The sequence below is a fragment of the Bactrocera dorsalis genome, chromosome 2 (assembly GCF_023373825.1).
Source record: "Bactrocera dorsalis isolate Fly_Bdor chromosome 2, ASM2337382v1, whole genome shotgun sequence".
Lineage (NCBI taxonomy): Eukaryota > Metazoa > Arthropoda > Insecta > Diptera > Tephritidae > Bactrocera > Bactrocera dorsalis.
In genome coordinates this window covers 24,659,266-24,680,607 of record NC_064304.1, presented here as the reverse complement: position 1 = coordinate 24,680,607, position 21,342 = coordinate 24,659,266, and the positions used below count along the sequence as shown (strand labels likewise).

The window sequence follows — 21,342 nt, the reverse complement described above, 5'->3', positions numbered from 1 at the left end:
GTCATCAACTTTATATATTTATATATGCATAATCCTATATCTATCTCGATTAGTTTTAGGTAATACGTACAACCATTATTCGGACAAAAACTGTTATACTCTGCAGCAACATGTTGCAAGAATATAATAATCTTATGATATTACTTAAATAAATTATTCAAATCAATTATAAATTTTATTATTTTAAATTAAAAATAAGTTATACTCTTTTTGCATTCACCTGTTCGTTTCTTAAAAAAATAAAACCCAAAATTCTTCAAGTAATCCATCGCCTACACCGCTATAAACTCATTAATCAAACTTATTTCCATTATTTGCTAAGCATATATATTATATTTATTAGGTCGATTATAAAGAAAAAAGTAAAAAAAAAGCAAATATTCGAAGTAACATTCCATTATTTATATAGGCAATAACGTTCATGCATTTGTTGTTGTGAACAATTCTTCACTCCGTGTACACGTTAGTCTTGCGACTTTTGCGCCGACAATGAATGTCTCGATGGATTTGATAACGGCACTTGCAATACTCATAGTAGTGAACTGGCCAATTAAGTGGACGTGTGCAAAAACGTTGGTAGCACGAAAAAATTGGTAACGTGCGCAAAGATGTTCATTTTCAAGAAGTTAACTTCTTTTCGCTTGGGGAAGTGTGCAAAATGTGGTAAAGCTTACGTCGTAAACCGTTTGATTAGGTTTGTGGATCGGGTTATCTGCATGAATTCTTAAAAGTTCTAATAAAGTCTATACTTTTCCATAATTATTATAACTGTTATAGTTGTGAACTTGTTGAAAGAAAACGAATTTGCAATAAATATCAAAGCAAGTTAGTAAAGGTCTCAATTTGATAGAGATTCATTGTCGTTTAACACTCTTATATTTTCTATGAAAACGAAAAAGACTCTGTTGAAATGAAGATCTTCGAAAGTTAAAATTATGTACATATATTGATGGTGTGGCACTAACTGATGGTAGAACATTCAAAACTTGGTTACTATATGTTGACTTACTTATGTTTAGATAGCTTATGTTGATCATTGACACATTTGAAATAACGATTGAAACGACACTAAGATAATCTAATCAGGATTAAGGGACGATACCTTAATAGTTTCCACGGCAGTCGAACCCATGTCAGCGGATCGTATCCGGATTACCGGACAAGGACTGTCATTTCAACAACATCCGTTGCGTATATGAGAAGCGTTGTGTGTGGTTGCAACAACAACAACATGCCAAGTATTTTTTTATTATATATAACAAACCGACAGCATTTGTCCTGTTTCGCGTTTTGGTTAAGTCTCTAGTTCTTATAATTGGCAGAACCAGAATATTTGGTTTAATGTGTAGAACTAATTTATCTTCATTTAACTTAAACATGCAATTATCTAGCGGCATCTCATTCGCTTTTGTTTTTCGGTAACGTCACTAACGGACAAATTTAACGACTATAGAATTAAATACATTTTTCTATTCGTAAAAGTTGGCAACACCTGCACTACCCCTAAGAAATGTGATTAGGCAAAGTGTCAAAAGCATGCTAGCGGTCGTATGTTTTTGTATTTTATTTCCACATTAGAATGTGGTTGAATAAAATAAAACAAATTTATTTCTCGAAAAGATCTCATAAAAACCAACGACAGCGCAAAGGCTAACTGAGATTAAAAAGTTGGAGAAATTTCACGTAACACTATGTTATAATCAAAACTAAATGCAAGTGATTTTCAAGGTTACGAAACAAATGCCGAAGTCAACTGAAGCAGTGGAAGAGAGCATTTGCATGCGATTATAATCAAGTTTTAATATTACTAGCGCAATAAAAAGTACAAAAACAGAAAAAAAAAAAACAGAAAGAAGATAGGGGTCAAGTTGCATTTTAACCAAATCTTGCCATTCTCTGAGAGGTTATTTATTCATATTCAAATAACTTTTATAATGCAAACCGGAAATAAACTCTTAAATATTTGCAGTTCTACTACCCGCCTCAATAAGTCAGCATGTCAGTGCTACGAAATATACAATCTATCCAGAAATGTGTAAGATTTCAAACAGTTATCTACACTGCACCACAAATGTGTTTGGATGAAAGGAGGAACATTATCCATAGCAAAAAATTGCACACTGGTGTTATGGGTTGCAGATATTTCACGAAGGCGCCTTCACAACTCTTAGATCATACTCACAGTAACTTATACTTTAAATTAGAAAAACAACTTTCAAGAGCTGCTCTTTACGCGACCACAAAGAGATATGCAAGCAATAAAGACAAAAACCAATTGCCCAATATATCCGCAGCGCAAGGAATCTCTTCAAGCTATGCGCCTGAGGCTAAAGTTAGTAAATCATACGAGTTAAAGAAAAGCATAAAGGAAGCTGTTTCGCCATATTGCCGCTTAATGCGATTGGATCGGCCTATAGGTATGTAACACTATTTTTGTATAAGTGAATATAAATGCAAAGTCATTCAATGTTTTTACGCAGGAACATATTTATTATTCTGGCCCTGTGCGTGGAGTATTGCGCTCAGCGCGAATGCCGGTTGTTGGCCTGATTGGAAAATGTTGGGCCTCTTTGCCACAGGCGCATTAATAATGCGCGGTGCCGGCTGTACCATCAATGATCTATGGGACAAAGATATTGACGCAAAGGTGGAACGTACACGCACGCGACCATTAGCTTCGGGTGAAGTAACGCAATTTGATGCTATTGTATTTTTATCGGCTCAATTGAGTTTGGGCCTGTTAGTATTACTTCAGCTAAACTGGCAATCAATAGTATTAGGCGCAAGTTCATTGGGATTAGTCATAACATATCCGCTAATGAAACGTGTAACGTACTGGCCTCAACTTGTGCTTGGCATGGCTTTCAATTGGGGCGCTCTTTTAGGTTGGTGTGCGACTCAAGGCGTAGTCAACTGGGAAGCTTGTTTACCATTGTATCTATCCGGTATTTGTTGGACAATTGTATATGATACTATATACGCACATCAAGACAAATTCGATGACATGCAAATTGGGGTGAAGTCAACTGCTTTACGATTTGGAAATAACACCAAAATATGGCTATCTGGATTTACAGCAGCTATGCTCTCAGGACTATCACTTGCTGGTGTAGCTACGGAACAAACAGTCGCATACTACGCAGCAGTGGGTGTGGTGGGCGCTCACTTAGTACAACAGGTAACTTCACAACTGATCGCTGTATGCACATATTCAAACAATAATTTGTTTTTTTTTTTTTTCTTTAGATATATTCGCTAAATATTGATAATCCCACAGACTGTGCGAAAAAGTTCTTCTCGAATCACCAGGTTGGATTAATTTTATTCCTTGGCATTGTTTTGGGCACCCTTTTAAAACCGAAAGAGAAAATGGATAATGGACCTTTACCTGGAGGAAACAATGCCTTTCCACAAATGCAACCTACAAACAGCCTTGTAAATATACCCGCAAAACCGGAGGTGTTAACGTAAAAGTTCGTTCAACAATTTCTGGAGTAAACAGACCAAGCCTATTGATGAGTTCAACTATATTAGGCTTTTCGGTAAACCAAAGGATAATATATTTTAATTTAATTTAATGTAAATAGATTTTTAATAAATACGGAGTATTAACATTGGGACTACTTTCGCGTTTTGAATAATTAAAATAATTTAATTTACGTTTTACTGTGATTTACACAAACTTGTGAGTTAAAACAAAAATTACCATTAAGCCCTCTAAACAAAAAATTTGCTGTAGATCTGTGTTTTGAATTTAATTTATTCAAATCTTTGTTAACTGCATATATAATGAATATGTAAGTTATATGTTTATTAAAAAGTTAAAATAATTTATTTCGAAAAGTTGATTTGTTCTCAACTAAATACTAAATTACTAAGTTTTTGTCTGACTTTCACGTATCATTTGAAAATTAAATCTAAGATTTTCAATTATATTAAATCAGCCACATTCATGGGCATTTCATCAATTTGTGTGGAATAGTATTGTTCAATATCACGTAGAATACGTATATCGTCGGATTTAACGAAATTAATTGCAACACCCTTCCGTCCAAAACGACCGGAACGTCCAATACGATGAATGTACAATTCACGATTATTTGGTAGATCATAATTAATAACCAATGAAACTTGTTGTACATCAATGCCACGCGCCCACACATCGGTTGTGATCAGCACACGCGATTGGCCAGCGCGGAACTCTTTCATGATTTCATCACGTTCTTTCTGGGGCATATCACCGTGCATGGAGCTTACTGTGAAATTAGCTTCACGCATTTTTTCTGTTAACCAGTCAACCTTACGCTTTGTATTGCAGAAAATTACGGCTTGTGTGATTGTTAAAGTATCATAGAGATCACAAAGTGTATCGAACTTCCATTCCTCCCGTTCGACTGCGACGAAGAACTGCTTAATGCCTTCTAGGGTCAATTCATCACTATAATATACAAAGAGAAAGAAATAAATAAAATCTAATTTAAGAAAATATATTTCATAATATTTAACTCACCGTTTGACAAGGATACGTATTGGATCTGTCATGAATTTGGAAGTCATCTCGAGTATTTCGTGCGGTAATGTAGCAGATATTAGACAAACCTGGGTTGCTGGTGGTAGATAACGATAAACATCATAAATTTGCTCTTTGAAGCCTTTGTTTAACATTTCATCCGCTTCATCGAGTACCAGCATTTTAATTGCTCTGGTCCTCAACACTCGTCGCTTAATCATATCAAACACACGCCCCGGTGTTCCACTTACAATATGTTGACCGTAATCTAATTTGCGTATATCTTCACCCAAATTGGTACCACCAATGCATACATGGCATTGCACGTTCATAAAATCACCCAAAGCAAGTATGACCTTTTGGATTTGAACTGCTAACTCGCGAGTTGGTGATAAACATAGCACCTGTGTTTCACGCAATGTAGTATCCAAACTTTGTAGAATCGAGATTGAAAATGTTGCAGTTTTTCCCGTACCAGATTGAGCTTGTGCTATGACATCCCGGCCTTTTACAATGGGCTTTATACTACGCTGTTGTATGGCAGAAGGTTTTTCAAATCCTAAATTTTTTAAAAAATAAATTAACTATATTAGTTTTTTATCAATTAACTTTCTCCACATGCTAATTACCGTAAGCATAGATACCACGCAGCAACTCCTCCTTGAGGTTCATAGCATTGAAAGTTGGCACTACCTCTACATCTTCGCTGGTCTCAAACTCCACATTTGATAAATCCTCTGCTGGTACATTTTTCCGTGTTATCTTATCCATATTGTGAGAATATTTTTGTTATCAACGAAGCCAAAAATATAAAATATTTATTAAATGCAAAAATTTTCTCCCAAATCGAAATGTAAAAAATGCGGACGATGTTTGCTTTTTGACGTTTTCCTTCTTTATGACATCTCTTTCAACTTCGTATTCGTTTATAAACATTTCTTACACAGGGTTGCCTTTGATTATAGTGAAAGCACCGCAAACAGAAAACAATAGATTGATGTCATCGATATACTTGCGCTGATATCGTAATCCAGGAACAATCGAATAATTATTTAACAAAAAAAGTAAGAGCAGTTAGTAAACAATTAAATGTATTGTCTCGCAATCATGGTCATGTATTCAAGCGATATTAATATATAATGGAGGTATAATGTTTAGATATAAATGATTATCTTTATTTTCTAGACTGCTAATCTTTAAAATTAAAAACATAAATAAATCCCTTATTTTCAAATCCCCCTAATGAAAAGACTTTCTGATGAAAGCAAAAAGTTTGAAGCATTTTAAAATTACTTGTTTTTGTTTTTTTTTTTTTCAAAAAATATGTTTCTACAAACTATATTTGTATGTAAGTATTTGTATATTATATTATTATTAACGTAAAATATTAATGTTTATATGGGAATTACAAATTTTTGCTATATTATGTATATACAAAGTTGTCTTTATAAACTAATCCTTAAAAAGAAGTCAATCTTTTCAAACATCTGTTTTTAAAGTACACAAGATAGTTACAATTGAGAGCGGTTTATCGTGTATTGCAACACGTTTTTATTTACATACATGCACACTTCTCAACCAATCACCACATGCACAATTCTGTATATCAAATACAAACAGTAGGAGTCTTCTCTTAATACATTTTTTAAATGATTAGGTTTTTGGTTTTTGAGAAATTTAATTCAATAATAATAAATTAATATATTAGATAATGTCCAAAATATACTAATTATATTTTTGTCTTTTTTATTTTTCAATTTTTATATGCCAAAAAGGTTGATTTTTTCCAATTATTTTTTATTAAAAGTTACACATACACAAAAATATCACAAGTTTGGTATTTTTATATGTACTATATTTTTATGTTTACCAAAAATGTTCGAGCATTGCGACTAGTAACTAATAAATAAATATATGCATTAAAACAATTTGTACAAAAAGTTTGTACGCTTCCAAATTTTGCTTTTGGGTTGTGTACAAAAGGATAAGACTTTTATTTTCGTTAATGTCTACAAAATATTAATAAATTTACCAACGCAAGTTCACATCTTAGCATTATTTTAGTTTATGTATATGTATGTATGCATGAGGCGAAGAAAATTCGTAATGTAAATAATAAATGCACTTTCTAAAACTAAAAATGCATACATGTGATTGAAAATATGTTCACACCAGAGAGCTTTTTAACATACAGAACCAAATAAAAATAAGTCAAAAATAGTAATCATACTCCGTTGTTTTTTTTGTGAGACCTTAAATAATTGTTCCATTTAGCTAAAATAGCTTATACATAATTGTATTATAGCAATACGTACAATAAAATCAATTATAATTGAAACGAAATGAAATTGTAAACTTTTAATTAAAATGTTTTAGGCTTTTCATATTACATATATTAATATTTAAGTCTCCGGCCAAAATTTAAATGGTTTTAATAATCGTATACACAAAATTTAATAGCACAATAAAATGTAATGTAAAATTCTCTTAGAACAATTATTTAAGCCTCATTAACATGATCAACACTATTTATTAAATATACTCGTAGATATTTTTAAGTTAGACACAATTTGGTTCACTTTATGTTTGAAAGCTTCATTAACACCAAAAAAATGACTGCGTATAATTGTCATGTTTTAGATTTTTAGCAAAATGATACGGCAAACAATATAAAAAATATTTTACAAATACTTATATTCACGATATTGTGTTCAATTTTGTTCGCCGCTTTCGGTTGCTTCTACATTTTTGTTATATTGAGAGACTTCTAAAGCAGCTGCTGCATTCTCCAAAGATTGTGCGCTTTCTACACTGTCTAAAATAGGTGAAAATGATGGGAAGTCATCCTCCATTTCTGCATCAACAACAATGCTTCTATCGTTTGCATTCGATTGGGGTCCTTCACAATTAAAATTTATCAAAGCTCGTTGAGACTTATTTTCGGCATTTGCGTCAATAACATTAGCACCATTCACTATATTATCTCCTTCATCACTTTCCATTTGATCATTTTCATTAGAAGCTCGATAATCACTTAAGGAACTATGTGAAGAACAGCTACGTCTAACTCGTCTTTGTCGTATGTTATTATTGCGTTGTAGTCCTGCACTTCTATTAGATGAAGACGACGAAGAGGAAGAGCTAGAACTATCACTTTCACTATCAACACTAGAAGAGTCCATTGGCGTAGGTTGACAGGCAGCTCCCGTGGGTGGTGCGGCAGAGGGAGGCGAAGCGGCCACAGCCATGGCAGCTGAGCGCATTAATTGACATCGTAAATCTAAAATTAAATAATTATGTAATTAAGTTGCCTTTTTAAGGAAAGTTACTTTAAGCGCTTACTATAATTTTCTCGTGATAGTTCTCGTACTTTTTCCTCCAAAATCCGTATCTTCGACATAAATTCTGAACTAATACGTTGTGCATTTAATTGTTGTTGTCGTCCTTGGTCTGATGAGTATCGATCCTCAATTTGCAGACATTCCTCTATAAGTTGTTGTTTAGTCAAATTTTCCAATCGTTCAACACGAGCTTTTTCATAGACATTAGCAAACTCCTTTGTTAGAAATTCTTCCTCATCTTCTGGCAATGAGAAGAAGTAGTTATCTTCTGAATCGACAGAAAAACTTGAATCACGTGTACGGCCAGAGGGTGTTAGCAGCGAACTAGGCACTTCCGCCAAATGCTCTTCCATAAGAAATTTATTCGTATTGTATGGCACCAATGATCGTGACCGCAGGATTTTAGGGCGTGCTCCATTCCTGTTGTTCATACCACCGCCACATCCATTGAAATTTGGTCGCGGTACCTGAAATTTCCAATTTTTGTATGGTTTGTTGGCATTTTTGGGTTTTGGCTTGCCACGCCGGTGTTTGCGTTTTGTCTTTTGTGGTTGATTTTGTTGTTGTTTCTGTTCCGAAACATGATTGTTGGGAGAAGTAGCGTTTGCATTTACGCCCAATGTATTCACATCAACATTTTCTGAATTTTTTTTAATCTCTTGCGCAAAGTTATCTAAACAAGAAAAAATTATTAATTATTAGTTGAAATTCTTCAATCAAGTTTACTAATATTAACTATATTTCATGATAACTAGACGGGTATTTTGATACACTAACAGCAAAGTTCACTGTATGAAGAATTGGATGGAAGTTTTTATTTTTTAAAGCAAAGAAGTCTAATGTAAGATTTGTATAAGTACATATGTATGTGCATACATATACATACATGTATGTTAGGATCTTAATTGTATGGAAACCGAACAGTTTCTGGAAGAGAATTATTGTAAAAATGGAAACTAAATTTAATGTACTGATGAAATCGGTAATGTGGAGTTTTTGTATAAACCCTGAACTCATAGAAAATGTTAACAATGTTTTTATAAAAAAATATTTGTTTTTGATTTTACATACAAGTCAGAATTAATATATGTATAGTTTTAATAATTTGGTAAATGTAAAATTGCTGCAGCAATTTCCTATGTCTCTACATATAAATGTATGTATGTATGTATGTATGTACACATATCTCAGTATAATTTAAAATTATCTTTGAATTTTCAAAAACAAAAAAAAAACGATAGCATAATACCTTTCACAGGCGCATTTTTTATAGTATTAAAGTTTACAGGATATTTATCCTGATTTTGATCAGTGCGTTTGTAAGTCAACGTTTTGAGATTATAGATTGTTAAATAAGTAAGTTTTCTTACAAATACTTGATTTTGACTCACAACTTATTGGGTAAACTTAGTGGCAAATTTAATATAATTTGTTCAGGGTGGTACTGAGTATTTTTTATTTTTGATTTTCCTTATCAACAATTTTTTAAAATTATTTATGTGACAAATAAACACAAGCAAAGCCTTATTAGAAAAAGCATGCCTAATTGTAATTACTTGCAAAGATGTGCGCTATAAAGCAAGAGTTAATCTTCTACTTAAACAAAGTTTAAAAACATAATTCATATATACCACTTAATATCTTAAGGTTTTTTTATGTCAAGTTCGATATAGAAATCGGAACTAACTAATAACCGGATGTCATTAAGTAAAAAATACCACCAAAATAATTGGAAAGCAATATATTTAATATTTTTTCATTTAAATCACTTTTAGAGCACACATTTTTCATTTAGATACGTTTTAAAAAATTGAGCACGAAACCCTTGTCTAAAAAGTAAAATACCTGCGCGACCACACGCTAGCAATACCACAAAACTTCACCATCGCCATCCAAACGACAAACGCAGTAAAGTGAAATAGAAAAAAATTAAATAGTCGTCTTCCGTCGTTTGATTAAGTGCAGGAGTGGCTTTGTGCGTTTGTGTCACAAATTTATTTTTACCTTTATTAACGAGACTTTCCATTTTTAGATTTGTCCAAAAAACAATTACAACATTTATTAATCACTTTCCACTTTATAAATATTCGAAATTTACTCTTTTCCTTTATCAAAAATACACGATATATCCGCTATAATAGTTCTTAACGATTTGAGTCCTATCGCCATTTTCTCAATAATAAAACCTGCCTTGAAGAAGAACACCCCAAGACTACTAAACTGTTTTCCTGTTACTTGTAATATGCAGCGGAGCGAAGAAAGTTAGTATTTGCGAATTTAACAAATTGTACCCCAAGGTGTCGCAGGTAGTTGCAAGAGGTTTTTTTAGTCTTAAATTTTCAGCTGAAAATAAAATCGGGTATATGCGAAGCTTGAACTCATATTATGTACTTTTACAAAGTTGAATATTATAACAATTACCAAATTAAAACGAAAATTTAAGTTAAATTTTGATCTATTCATATGCCTAAACGCAAAAATAGTACGTAACACACTTTCAAATACATCTCTGTAAACTACAAAGCTACAAAAGGTGGTGAACTTGGATAAAAGACACTACACAGCAGTGACAATATTGGCAAAATAATATGTTTGTTTACAAAATCTTATGCCCTCCACGAATATTTTTGTTAATCAACCAACAGTTGTATATATATTCGATTAAATCCGATTGACCTTAGAAATCGAATTTATAACTTTGAGCAAAAGGAACATAAACTTATGTATTTAATTGTCGAATATTATGTATTATAAAATAATAATGTAATAATGCGAGAAACATTTGTTTATCAGAAATACCTTGAAATTTCCTCTACATAAACGGATCGTATCCGGATTTATATTTGTGGTTGCTATTTACCGATCAATACAGGGTTACAGCGCCAAAGCAACAGCCCATTAGCTCCGGCTCAATTCCGATATCACTGAACCGGCGGTCTATTTGAAAAGCTTTTTTTCAAAAATAAAGACTTTGATGAATTTTGCGAAGTTGGGAGTCTGTGGCGAATAAAAATATTAAGGTTGCAGAAGAATAGTTCCATAAAGGGAGTTGGGTGAAGTGCATCCAGATTACATCGAAACAAGGGTTAGCCCATTTATGTCTCTAAGTAGGCAACATTTATACATTGGTTGTCTTCTTGTGACATTGTCCTGGTCCTGATCGGTATGATACAGGTTGAAGCACAATTGCTGTATTCTAATGGTCACTTCGAACATATTTGGGAAATTTTGATTTATTTTATAGCTTAAAGATGCATAATAAAATATCAAATATATACGTTTTTGTCAGTTTTTATTTTATTTTATACATTTTTCATTTAATACAACTCCACAAAAATATGTAATATGTATGCAGCAAGTTAATATGATTGCATTTGCCATTTACTACTTATAAATGTCCAATTTCTTCACACTTATGCTAAATATCATACATACATAAATATGGGTGTCTGAGCATTGGCTATATTGTGAGCAGTCGCCATATATAATACATATGTTCAATAAAATTTACATACATATATACATATCGTATATTATGTAATATATTTGAACTTGTTCCTTGTAAATAATTGGATACGTTTTCATCTCTTCCATTTTTATATGCAGATTTTATGTAAATATAAGTAATAGTAAAAATATAGGAAAATCCTTACTATAAGGTATGTTGCTATAATAAGAGTCTACGAATTGCACTCGGACAAAAGATACAACGTTTGCATTTTTATTTATACTTATGTATATGCAATTAGTTTGGAATGGTGCACTTAGATTTCTTGATTGCATAAGTTTAAAATATATATAAAGCGCTAGCCTATTTATATATTTATATTTAATACTTATTTTATTAAAAAAAAATTATGTAATGTATATTTCATATTATCAAAACAATTGTACGGAAGAAAAAAAACTTAAATTTAATTACTAATATACAAACGTACCACTAGCAATTACTTATGGTTGTACAAATTTTTAAATTTTTTTTGTGGCTCGGGAATTCGACCACATCACGAATTCAGCTGTTATAAATTAATCTCGTCGCCATGAATACATAGGGAGTTTACATTTTATAAATGAAGGCGAGCTAAAATATCACGCGAAATCGTTTACAAGCTTAACGGTATAATTGCGCACAAACTAAGTTCAAAGAAGTAATCCAGTCAATTTTTTCTTGTTAACACTTTTAACTGTTATCTATCTGATGTACCAGAAGCGTTAGATATTTAAAGCAAGCTCAACTCACATTCATAAGTATTAACATATATCACTTAGATTTTTAAAATGAAAATTATTAAATTGAAAGAAAATATAAAGTTGTGTAATATTATTATTTTTTTAAATAATTAGTCTTTCCAAATCCGTTACTCAATGTTTATATAAATTTTATAATTTAATTAAAAATAAGGTTATAAATTTTTTCCAGCAGATATGGTAAACTGTGTCCTCACTCACTTGCTGTATATTCATAACTGTAAGCAGTTTGACAAATAGAAAATAATATTTTAAATACCAATCACAATTTGCAAATAAATGAGTTTTTTAACTTTTGGATAAAATAAGTTTTTGAGTAGATCGACCGTTTGATTTTAAATCGATTGTGAAATAAATATTTTCATAATAATAGTAACTATTTAAGGCATTTTCTTAGTAGAGAAATTAAGTAAATTGTTCAGACCATTTGTAAAAATAAACATTGGCTATTAGTTTTTAGAATTCTTGTTGCAAAAAATATGTATATGAATACAATTGGTATAATGGTATTACTCGAAACTTATAATTAAAGATTTTTAATCAATTATATATGCATATATGCATGTATACCAGTCATTTAAAAACTAGTTTAAGGAAATTTATATTCAAGAGTAAATTAAATTTCTTTGAAATTTCTTAGTATTAGCTATTTTTATGCACTTAAAAATTGATTTGCTTTCCGAGCAGATTACTTTGTGTACTTGAATTATGCATTTTACGTGTTGAATATATTTTGCTGTGTGGCATCGTTCTCAAAATCAGTCCAAGCGTTGTTCAGCTCCATAAATATTAGTTTAGCTGTACCCTCATATTCAGTGCCATTATGCTATAATTTATGATACAAATGAAATAAACGTATATCGGCGTTAAACGAATACCAATGTGTTGTAAGTGTTAATTAGCTCACCTTATCTGGATGTACTGCAAGGCAGGCGCGCCTATAAGACTTTTTCACATCGGCTGGCGTAATGAGTGTAGACATCTCACATTTAGTCCATTTTGCATCTGCCCAAAGCACCGTGTGCATGGAACACAAGAGCGCACGTATGTTACTCTTCTTGCCTTCGGTCTACAAAACATATTTTATCAATTAATAAAAAGTTGCATGCAAAAGAAATTTGTGTGCACACACATACCCATTCCATAATTTTAACTTTTTCCGGATCCATTTCCTTTATAAGATCCTCCTTACGCATTTCGTTAATGGAACGAGGTCCTTGATTTGTTTTGCTCCCGAATTTATAACCTTGTTCGCCCAGTATGTCAGCGAAGATGTCAGCGTTTTTAGCTTGTGGACCTGTGTTCTGTGCGGGTTTCGAAGTATCGAAGTTCGAGCGACTATAATCTGGTCGGTTCGATTGCGCATTTGCACCAGCCGAAGCTGCAGTCGGTTGGGGTGACGGGCGGCTCGAGTTTTGACCCGAAGGCGTTGAAAATATTGAGCCACTTGTAAACGACGCACCAAAATTACCAACGCCACTAGGAGATTTCATGTGATTTGGTGAGGCCGTTGTTGGCTGTGAGGGTTGTGGTGTTCTAACGTTGTTTGTGTTGTGTGTGGGGCTAGAGAATTGTGTGGTATAAGGGCTGGTTCCGATTGGTGTAGCACCTGTTGACTTACTGCCTAGTGTGTGCGGATTGAAGTTGATGTTGAGACCAGAGGCCAGATTGGCAATGTCAGCGAATGGATCTTTTGACTAATAAATATCAAATGAGTAATTTTTTGGTTACATTAGCAATTTTTGTTTACTCTAACGTTTTGTGGTGATGGCTCCTTGCTGCTGTTTGTGTTGAATGTTGGTACTGAGCCGAAGAAAGTGCCCGTTGCCGGAGTCGGAGTTACTTTAGGTCTGGATGTATTTCCACTAGCTGTTGCGTCAGTATCAGCGAGTGTCGACTGAGCTCCACCAAAGCTATTGAATTCTACGTTAATTTTTGGGGCCGTCGAGGCAACCGAACCAAAAATATCATCCAAATCGGCACTTGAAGTGGGCTGCACATTGTTTTCTATAAACATATTCTTTAATAAACATCGGTAAAGCGAAAATTATAAAATTTTACCTAAAATGTCTGGTATGGATGCCGACCCTATACCAGATGAATTGTCATCCCCAAATGCGCCAAGTAAGTCAAAACTAGCATCGCTCGTTGGCATTGCTGTTGCTTGTGGATCTTGTACTGGCAGCTGCGTTTGCGGCTGGTTCAGATTAAGCAAATCTATTGGTGGCGATGTTTCTGGCTGGGTACGTTGTGCATACTCATGTCGTATTTCAGTAACATCCGGCAAAATAGGCGGTGTATTGGGACGTAAGGGCTTTTGTACAGCATGTGTTGTAAGTTGCGGTTTCGTCGGCGCCGTTTGTTGATTGGAAGTTGGTTTCGTTACTACATGTATAACGAATGTACATATGGAGATGGTTAAACATAAATACTGCTAATTTCTAAAAAAAATTGTGTGAAAAATTACCAAAATTATCCACCATTTCTTCGAACTCCAACTGTGAACTGAAGAGATGTTGTGCGTTGCGTTTGGGCTTGGCTGGTAACCAAGGGGGATTTCTGCTTGGCGGGCATTCGTTGTCCGTGAAAGTTATTGAAAGTGAAACAGAAAAATCTGGTGGCACCTGATCGACATCAGGTAAGTCGTCCAAATCGTTCGATGTAAATGTGATCAATGTTTCTTGTTCCGGTATAAATCCAGTGTTTATTTGAAATTGACATATCTTTAAACTTTGTGGACGCACCATACCCTTAAGCGCATTGCGCGCGTGGTAAAGCACAATTATCAGATCACCGCAAACAGTTAGATTAATGGGCAGTGTTATCTTGCCAGGTCCGGACAAATATAACCTTAAAATATATTTTTCCATGATTGATAAATTGTAAAAAAAAATATCACAATTATTCTTACCTCATCTTTTCATAGTCCTGCAAAGTGCTTAACAGCAGTCGATCATTGCAGTAGACTTCCATGTAAATGCGACAACCATCTCTTGCCTTTGTCATACGCGGCACTGGCTGGCAGGACAACGAAACCAAGTTGATACTTTTGTAGTGTGGTAATAGTGGCGTTGGGCGTAAAATATCACCGAAATAATATAAGTAACGAAACTCGGATGCTCTCAGATTAATTGGGTGTCGCTTTACCGCAAATACTTGGACTGCATCTTCGGGCTCATTAATTAAGTTCGCATACATAAGCAGCGCCGCGGCTATTGTTGCGGCAGAACAACCGCCCGAGTCGCTCGTTTGTACAATGACTATCGATTTAGGGTCGGCTTTTAGGAAACCGTACATGTCTTCGACAACCGAGTATATGCCTTGCAAACTAGGAGAATGCGCTTGAGGGCAAGCATATATTGAACCGACTTCGACAGTGCGCACTGGCGGTGGTAAACGCGGACAGTTGCTGGGGCCAAAGTTGTAAATGCTCACTTTTTGCGGGGGAAACCGACTTTCAATGGATAATCGCACATCTTCGATATTGTTAGTTTTATAAGCTGATTCGAAGCCTTCCGATGGACAAGGCATCACCAAAACACGTGAAGTTATGTAACTGATGTCTAAATCAGTACGAGCTATGGTCTGTTGCATTGTCTGCATGACCTTTGATGACGTGTCCTTGAGGTTTTTCAGAAAACTGCCAGCACCACCACGCAATGATGAGAATAAACTAGTATTGGATGTACTGGCATTCCCTGCTGTATTAATGGTTGCGGAATTATTAGCTGATTGCGTTTGTGGCGTGTGTGGTTTATCTGTAGGTTCATCCATATAGAAACTAGATTTACTAGTACCCTCAACAACTTTAGCTGTATTTGCTGGTGGTCGTGTGACACTGCCCCCACTAATATTCGCAGGGTTTGTGCCATTTATAGGACTTCTTGGTTGTGGGGACTCTATGGGTTTTCCTTGCAATTCAAGTGCACCTTTGAGCGACCAATTTTTCGTTTCTGAAATAGCAGCCAACCGTTCTAGCACCATCGATATATTAAAGCGATGCGCTGGATTTACATTAAGACAGCCTAATGAAAAAGAAAAATTAAATTTTTTCATAAATGCAAATGGTATGCTGATTAGAACCTTTTATAACATCATGAAAACATTGAAAACGAGAATCTGTGGGCAGAATATAATTTCCATTTACAATACGCAATTTGGCGGAATCTTCAAAAGGATGTTTTTGAAAACATAAAGCATATAAAATGCAGCCCAAAGCCCAAATATCAACCTTTATACCAATTTCGTAATTGGACCAGGTGTCTAGCATTTCGGGTGCGCGATACATTGGTGTCGTAACTGAGCTCAACTGTAATTTAAAATTTCAATACATTTGTTGCGATTGTACAAAATAAATAACGAATCATTGGTATACCTGATCCTCAAGTAAATTACGTTGTTTGGCTCCCCACTCAATTGTGGGTGCAAATGTCTCCTTAGTAGCTGAACCAAAATCGCATAGTTTTAGTTGTTTATCATTGCTGATAAGGAAGTTTTCAATCTGTAAAATATAGATATAAAATTAGCATAATCTGAAAACATTGAATTAAATACAATAAGCACCTTAATATCCCTATGACTTATTGGTGGTGTTTGAGTGTGCATATGAGCCACAGCACGTGAGGCCTGATAAAAAATGCGCAGAACCAAAGCTGGATCAAACGATACATTTAGGCAGTCAATTAGTGAACCCCCTAAATTTTTATGAAGAATATTTTTTATGTTTTTCTCAGACTATTTAAATTTAAATCGTTACCATTGCAAAGCTCCGTTAGAAGTAAATATTCTGCACGTTGTTGAGGTCCTGTCGTTTTATCAATAAATGTTGCTCCAACAAATGCCACAATATTTGGGTGGCCAGAAAGTTGTTTATGCGTGTTAATTTCATTAATGATGGCATTGCAAGCTTGTTTATCAGTTCCTATGAGACGCTTGAGGGCGTATTCTTTACCAGACTGCACATCTTGTGCGACGTATACAAAGGCAAATCCGCCTACAAGTAAGTAAACGCAAGCGATAAATAGAAAATATATACATATATATATTAAAAATGTACTGCGAATTTTGATAACATTTGTATGTACTTTATTTAGATAACAATAGTACATGTATACATTATGTAGCATAGTTCAATATTTTTTCAAAGAAATGGCCTTTGATAAAACGATGACATTATACAGATGTTCAAGTTTGTTTCAATAGTGCAACATATGCTTACATACAAATTGATGGAATTTGAATTTGTGTTTGAAATTAACTTGTTTTTTAATAAACTGATTGGGTTTTTCTAAGCGTGAATTACATCTGGTAAAACATTTTTGTTATTGATTTTTCATTCTTATTAGAATAATTGAAAGCGTGAGTAGGTGGTAATAGCTATCCGTTTTTAAAATATGTTAAACTGCGAATAATGCAATTCCTACCTTCTGCAATAATGCGCTTTACGCGAAGCTTATATCCTGCCACTTCAACAATTTGCCCACAAAACTCGTTTGTCGTTATATTTGCTGCTGGAGCACCACTGCCAGAGATACTATTCACAGTATCTCCAATAACGTTGGCGTTTGGGGCTGTATTAAAATAGCCCATTGCCGATTTAAAGAATTCACTCATTTTATACTATCTGAACTTTTTGTTCAAATAGACAATAATACAAAGGATCACCTTTAGCTTAGCACTCTTTATTTACACTTTCGTATTTGTTTTCTTTTTTTAAGAATTAGTCAGAAATTTTGATTTTTTTTAATATATGTATGTGTTTTCTAAGCAGAACAACGAAAATTACGCCATGACAGCACAGCAACAACAAAAACATTAAATCAAATTCATTTACCGTTGCCACTGAACTGAATATTTAATACGAGCAGCTGTGAACTAGTGCTGCCAAGTCCAAGGTTTATTGTATATACTTTTCTTATAAGAAATTTTGAATAAATAAATTTTTAACAAAGAAAATATGAATGATTTTTTTTCTTATTTTAATTTATATACATATATGATTAGTTTGTTGTCAATAAGCGCAGTTTATCAAATTATTTCTTAAATAAGTATGTGCAACAAAAAAGTTACACTTTCACTATTTGAAATAGAATGTAAGCAAAGGTGCAGCACTGATAGCAGTAAACATTTTTGTTGGTGTATTGGAGTGAGTAATTTATATTCAGATATTTGCCGAAAATTGAAAAATAATCCAAAAATAGAAAAATGTCGCATCAAACTGGAATAAAAGGTATATGTAATATATTTTCAGTTCGAAAAAATAATCATGTATAATTAAAAAAATAATTCTAGCTAACGAAAAACTCACCAAAGTTTTCGCGAAAAGCAAAAATGGAAAGCTACGTGTGATAAAAGTATCAATAGAAAATGGTAAGTTTTTTTGTGATAAATAAGAGGAAAGGGTGTGGAGTGGTATTAATTGATAATAATATGATTGCAGAGGAGTTGAATTGCACTACTACAGTAGATGTGAAGAAAGACTGGGAAAGAGACTATGACAAATTGATAGGTCCATTAATAGAAGAAAATGTACCATGTTATATTCTCTACCGTTTGGATAGTAAAACATCGTTGGGATATGCGTGGCTTCTGCTGAGCTGGGTACCAGATACCGCCACAATACGACAAAAGATGGTTTACGCATCTACAAAAGCGACACTTAAAAATGAATTCGGTTCAGCTCATATCACCGAGGAAATACATGCGACATCGATAGAAGAAACCACCTTTGAAGGATATGTAAGACATAAACAAGACTTCGCGGCACCAGCGCCACTAACAACGCGCGAAGAAGAGCTTGTAGAATTACGCAAAACTGAAATCAACACCGATATTAATACCGACACGCGACACCAAACTTTAGGTGGTGTTGCCTGCCCAGTGACTGACGCCACTGTGGTAGCTATAAAGGATTTGCTTCGCGGTTCATATGACTATCTACAATTTCGAATCGATCTTGAAGAGGAACGCATACATGTCTCCAAAGCAGCTGTAGTGTCGTTGATTGATTTGCCTCGTCAAATTCCTGACGAAAATGCACGTTATCATTTATATCTCTTTAAACATACTCATGAAGGTGACTATCAAGAGGCATTTATTTTCATTTATTCTATGCCAGGATATACATGTTCGGTACGTGAACGTATGATGTATTCAAGCTGCAAAGCTCCCTTTTTAGATACTCTGAATGCCCTTGGAGTGACTGTGGCGAAAAAGGTAAGCAATTTTCAAATATTTACTAAAGTATATATCAATATTTATTTTTTATACAGTTAGAAATTGATAGCGGTGCAGAATTGACTGAGGAGTTTCTGCTCGAGGAACTCCATCCGAGAAAACTTGCCAGCAGACCCGCGTTTGCAAAACCTAAAGGCCCACCGAACCGCGGTGCAAAACGTTTGACTCGTCCACAAGAACAATCTTAAAGACAGTCACTTCACAAAGTTCTAAGCTGCATGTTCTTGTCGCAGCAATATGACTAATGCTTTCCTTATTCTTCCATCTCATGATAAACTCGCATTGAATTAGGATTCAAAAACCGGACTTTAAGCATTTTCAAGTTGATACAATAATTAATATGAGATATGGAGAATTTACACATGTTCATATGTGTGCAATACTAATACTCGTATTTCAATGTGCGGTATCTTATGCATACATACTAATACATATACATATGCATTCTCATGTATTACTGCTTTCTAGTGATAAGAAATTGTCTTCGAGTTATTTTTCAAACAATTCATATCGTGATTTTCAATTGCATTAAAATTACATCGATTAAAAGTTTACTCGTTGAAATAAAATAATTAGTATATAAAATAGTTAAATGGTAAATGGTCATGTTTATCTAACAATTAATAATACACAATGTTGTCTTCAATGTAGCTGTATTTGATCGTCTAAATTGCAATATATGTAAAATATACATACATATGTACATCAACTTAAATTTGTTACTACTTAAATTCACAGAACATACACTTATTTTGTTTCGCTGTATTTCTTACTTAATGGGATCCAGGGTTATTTTATCACCTACTTTTACGTCGTGCTCCTTAAAAATCCCGGGTTTTTGGTAAGCCTCATCTTCTTGTTTCTGAATAACAAAAAGTTGGCATGTAAGCAAAAATTTTTCTTCAAAATTAATTACATATAACAAATTACCTTCATTGCTTCGTGCACCATATTTTCACGTTCTAGCCGCCATTTATATTGCCAGTAGCGAATTTCTTCCATAGAAGTACCGGATGCATAGAGTAGTGCTAATGATGCCGCCCCGGCAATACTTCCCAACACTCCACCAATAATGCCTCCAGCGGCCATGCCTCTGAGGCCCAAATTCAATTTATATAAACTGCCAGTTACGAAGCCTGCTCCAATATATTCAAATATGGAAGACTTCCCTCGATAAACCGAAACACAGGTTATTATTCCGCTATAAAACCAAAATATATGCTTACAAGTAACGTACTCGTAAAATACAGTTTATTGCTTACAAGTATGAAGTTGTGAATAAACCAACTCGCCATCCCCATTTAAAGCCACCTCTCGCGAAGCTCATGGTTACTTCATCTTGCAATTTGCGCTGTATGTATTCATAATCAGCAAAATTAATGTATGTATGTATGTATGAGAAATATAAGTTTTCTAACTTACCTTCGCGTCGAGATGTGACTTAAATGCGGTTGCTTGATTGTTTTCCATGAAGTTCAAATAGGCTGCTCTCGATTGTATAACACCGCCATAGATAGCTCCGAATAGAAAACCAACAAAACCTGCCTGATAAATAGAGTTCAACTCGGAAGAGATACTGCCGAATTCACTGTGGAGAAAGAACAATAATTTTTCCACGGCACACATATTAATTTTAATTCACAAACTTACTCAACTTGAAACATATCCTTAAGTCGATCCAAACCACTTTCATTTAGATCAGGCTTGCTTTGTAGATATGCCTTGTATGTTTTTGTGTCTTTAGAAACTATGTCATTCTGTGTTGGATCGCCCGGTAAACCTGGCAGAATACCAGCTAAGAGTATTCTTCTGCCATTTCTAATAAAATTCATAATTTTTGAAACACAATTATTATGATACTAAATACCGGATGAATTCTTAGGGACTATTAATTTTAAGGCACAGCTGTTTAACAGCTGATTGCTAAGATTACACAACAACAAAACACACGTGCCGTATTTATGAGAATGTTGCATTTCTTCATATATTTTTCCCTTGGATATTTTC

At 33.9% G+C, this 21,342-nt stretch overlaps 6 protein-coding genes across 7 annotated transcripts; 2 read left to right on the top strand and 4 right to left on the bottom strand.

Annotated features, from left to right (window-relative positions):
- The first annotated feature begins 1,501 nt into the window (after positions 1 to 1,501).
- On the top strand, positions 1,502 to 3,623 carry LOC105231061 (4-hydroxybenzoate polyprenyltransferase, mitochondrial). 2 transcript variants are annotated; one of them, XM_049447209.1, is made up of 5 exons: positions 1,523 to 1,667; positions 1,729 to 1,903; positions 1,970 to 2,417; positions 2,481 to 3,178; positions 3,247 to 3,623. In XM_049447209.1, exons 3-5 carry the CDS (start codon positions 1,997 to 1,999, stop codon positions 3,469 to 3,471), a joined length of 1,344 nt encoding a protein of 447 aa, XP_049303166.1. In that variant the 5' UTR covers positions 1,523 to 1,667; positions 1,729 to 1,903; positions 1,970 to 1,996; the 3' UTR covers positions 3,472 to 3,623. The 2 variants fall into 2 exon arrangements, with proteins under 2 accessions (XP_011210454.2, XP_049303166.1); XM_011212152.4 differs by having other exon boundaries at positions 1,502 to 1,903.
- Positions 3,624 to 3,742: 119 nt separating this feature from the next.
- LOC105231060 (eukaryotic initiation factor 4A-III) lies at positions 3,743 to 5,432 on the bottom strand. Its single transcript, XM_011212151.4, has 3 exons — positions 5,140 to 5,432; positions 4,511 to 5,069; positions 3,743 to 4,438 (listed from the first exon to the last, which is right to left on the bottom strand). The coding sequence occupies exons 1-3, from the start codon at positions 5,279 to 5,281 to the stop codon at positions 3,931 to 3,933; spliced, it is 1,209 nt and encodes a 402-aa protein (XP_011210453.1). The 5' UTR covers positions 5,282 to 5,432; the 3' UTR covers positions 3,743 to 3,930.
- A 1,312-nt stretch (positions 5,433 to 6,744) lies between these two features.
- On the bottom strand, positions 6,745 to 10,071 carry LOC105231059 (protein HEXIM1). The gene is made up of 3 exons (XM_011212150.3): positions 9,856 to 10,071; positions 7,853 to 8,524; positions 6,745 to 7,790 (listed from the first exon to the last, which is right to left on the bottom strand). The coding sequence occupies exons 1-3, from the start codon at positions 9,875 to 9,877 to the stop codon at positions 7,222 to 7,224; spliced, it is 1,263 nt and encodes a 420-aa protein (XP_011210452.2). The 5' UTR covers positions 9,878 to 10,071; the 3' UTR covers positions 6,745 to 7,221.
- Positions 10,072 to 11,126: 1,055 nt separating this feature from the next.
- LOC105231058 (cyclin-G-associated kinase) lies at positions 11,127 to 17,942 on the bottom strand. Its single transcript, XM_011212149.4, has 12 exons — positions 17,523 to 17,942; positions 16,856 to 17,092; positions 16,663 to 16,793; positions 16,475 to 16,600; positions 16,183 to 16,408; positions 15,011 to 16,124; positions 14,567 to 14,949; positions 14,161 to 14,484; positions 13,856 to 14,106; positions 13,236 to 13,796; positions 13,007 to 13,168; positions 11,127 to 12,925 (listed from the first exon to the last, which is right to left on the bottom strand). Exons 1-12 carry the CDS (start codon positions 17,710 to 17,712, stop codon positions 12,815 to 12,817), a joined length of 3,816 nt encoding a protein of 1,271 aa, XP_011210451.2. The 5' UTR covers positions 17,713 to 17,942; the 3' UTR covers positions 11,127 to 12,814.
- Positions 17,943 to 18,173: 231 nt separating this feature from the next.
- LOC105231057 (twinfilin) lies at positions 18,174 to 20,050 on the top strand. Its single transcript, XM_011212148.4, has 4 exons — positions 18,174 to 18,328; positions 18,391 to 18,468; positions 18,539 to 19,314; positions 19,371 to 20,050. The coding sequence occupies exons 1-4, from the start codon at positions 18,304 to 18,306 to the stop codon at positions 19,521 to 19,523; spliced, it is 1,032 nt and encodes a 343-aa protein (XP_011210450.2). The 5' UTR covers positions 18,174 to 18,303; the 3' UTR covers positions 19,524 to 20,050.
- LOC105231056 (RPII140-upstream gene protein) lies at positions 19,972 to 21,254 on the bottom strand. Its single transcript, XM_011212146.4, has 5 exons — positions 20,986 to 21,254; positions 20,758 to 20,923; positions 20,598 to 20,686; positions 20,266 to 20,536; positions 19,972 to 20,197 (listed from the first exon to the last, which is right to left on the bottom strand). Exons 1-5 carry the CDS (start codon positions 21,165 to 21,167, stop codon positions 20,105 to 20,107), a joined length of 801 nt encoding a protein of 266 aa, XP_011210448.1. The 5' UTR covers positions 21,168 to 21,254; the 3' UTR covers positions 19,972 to 20,104.
- Positions 21,255 to 21,342: the final 88 nt, after the last annotated feature.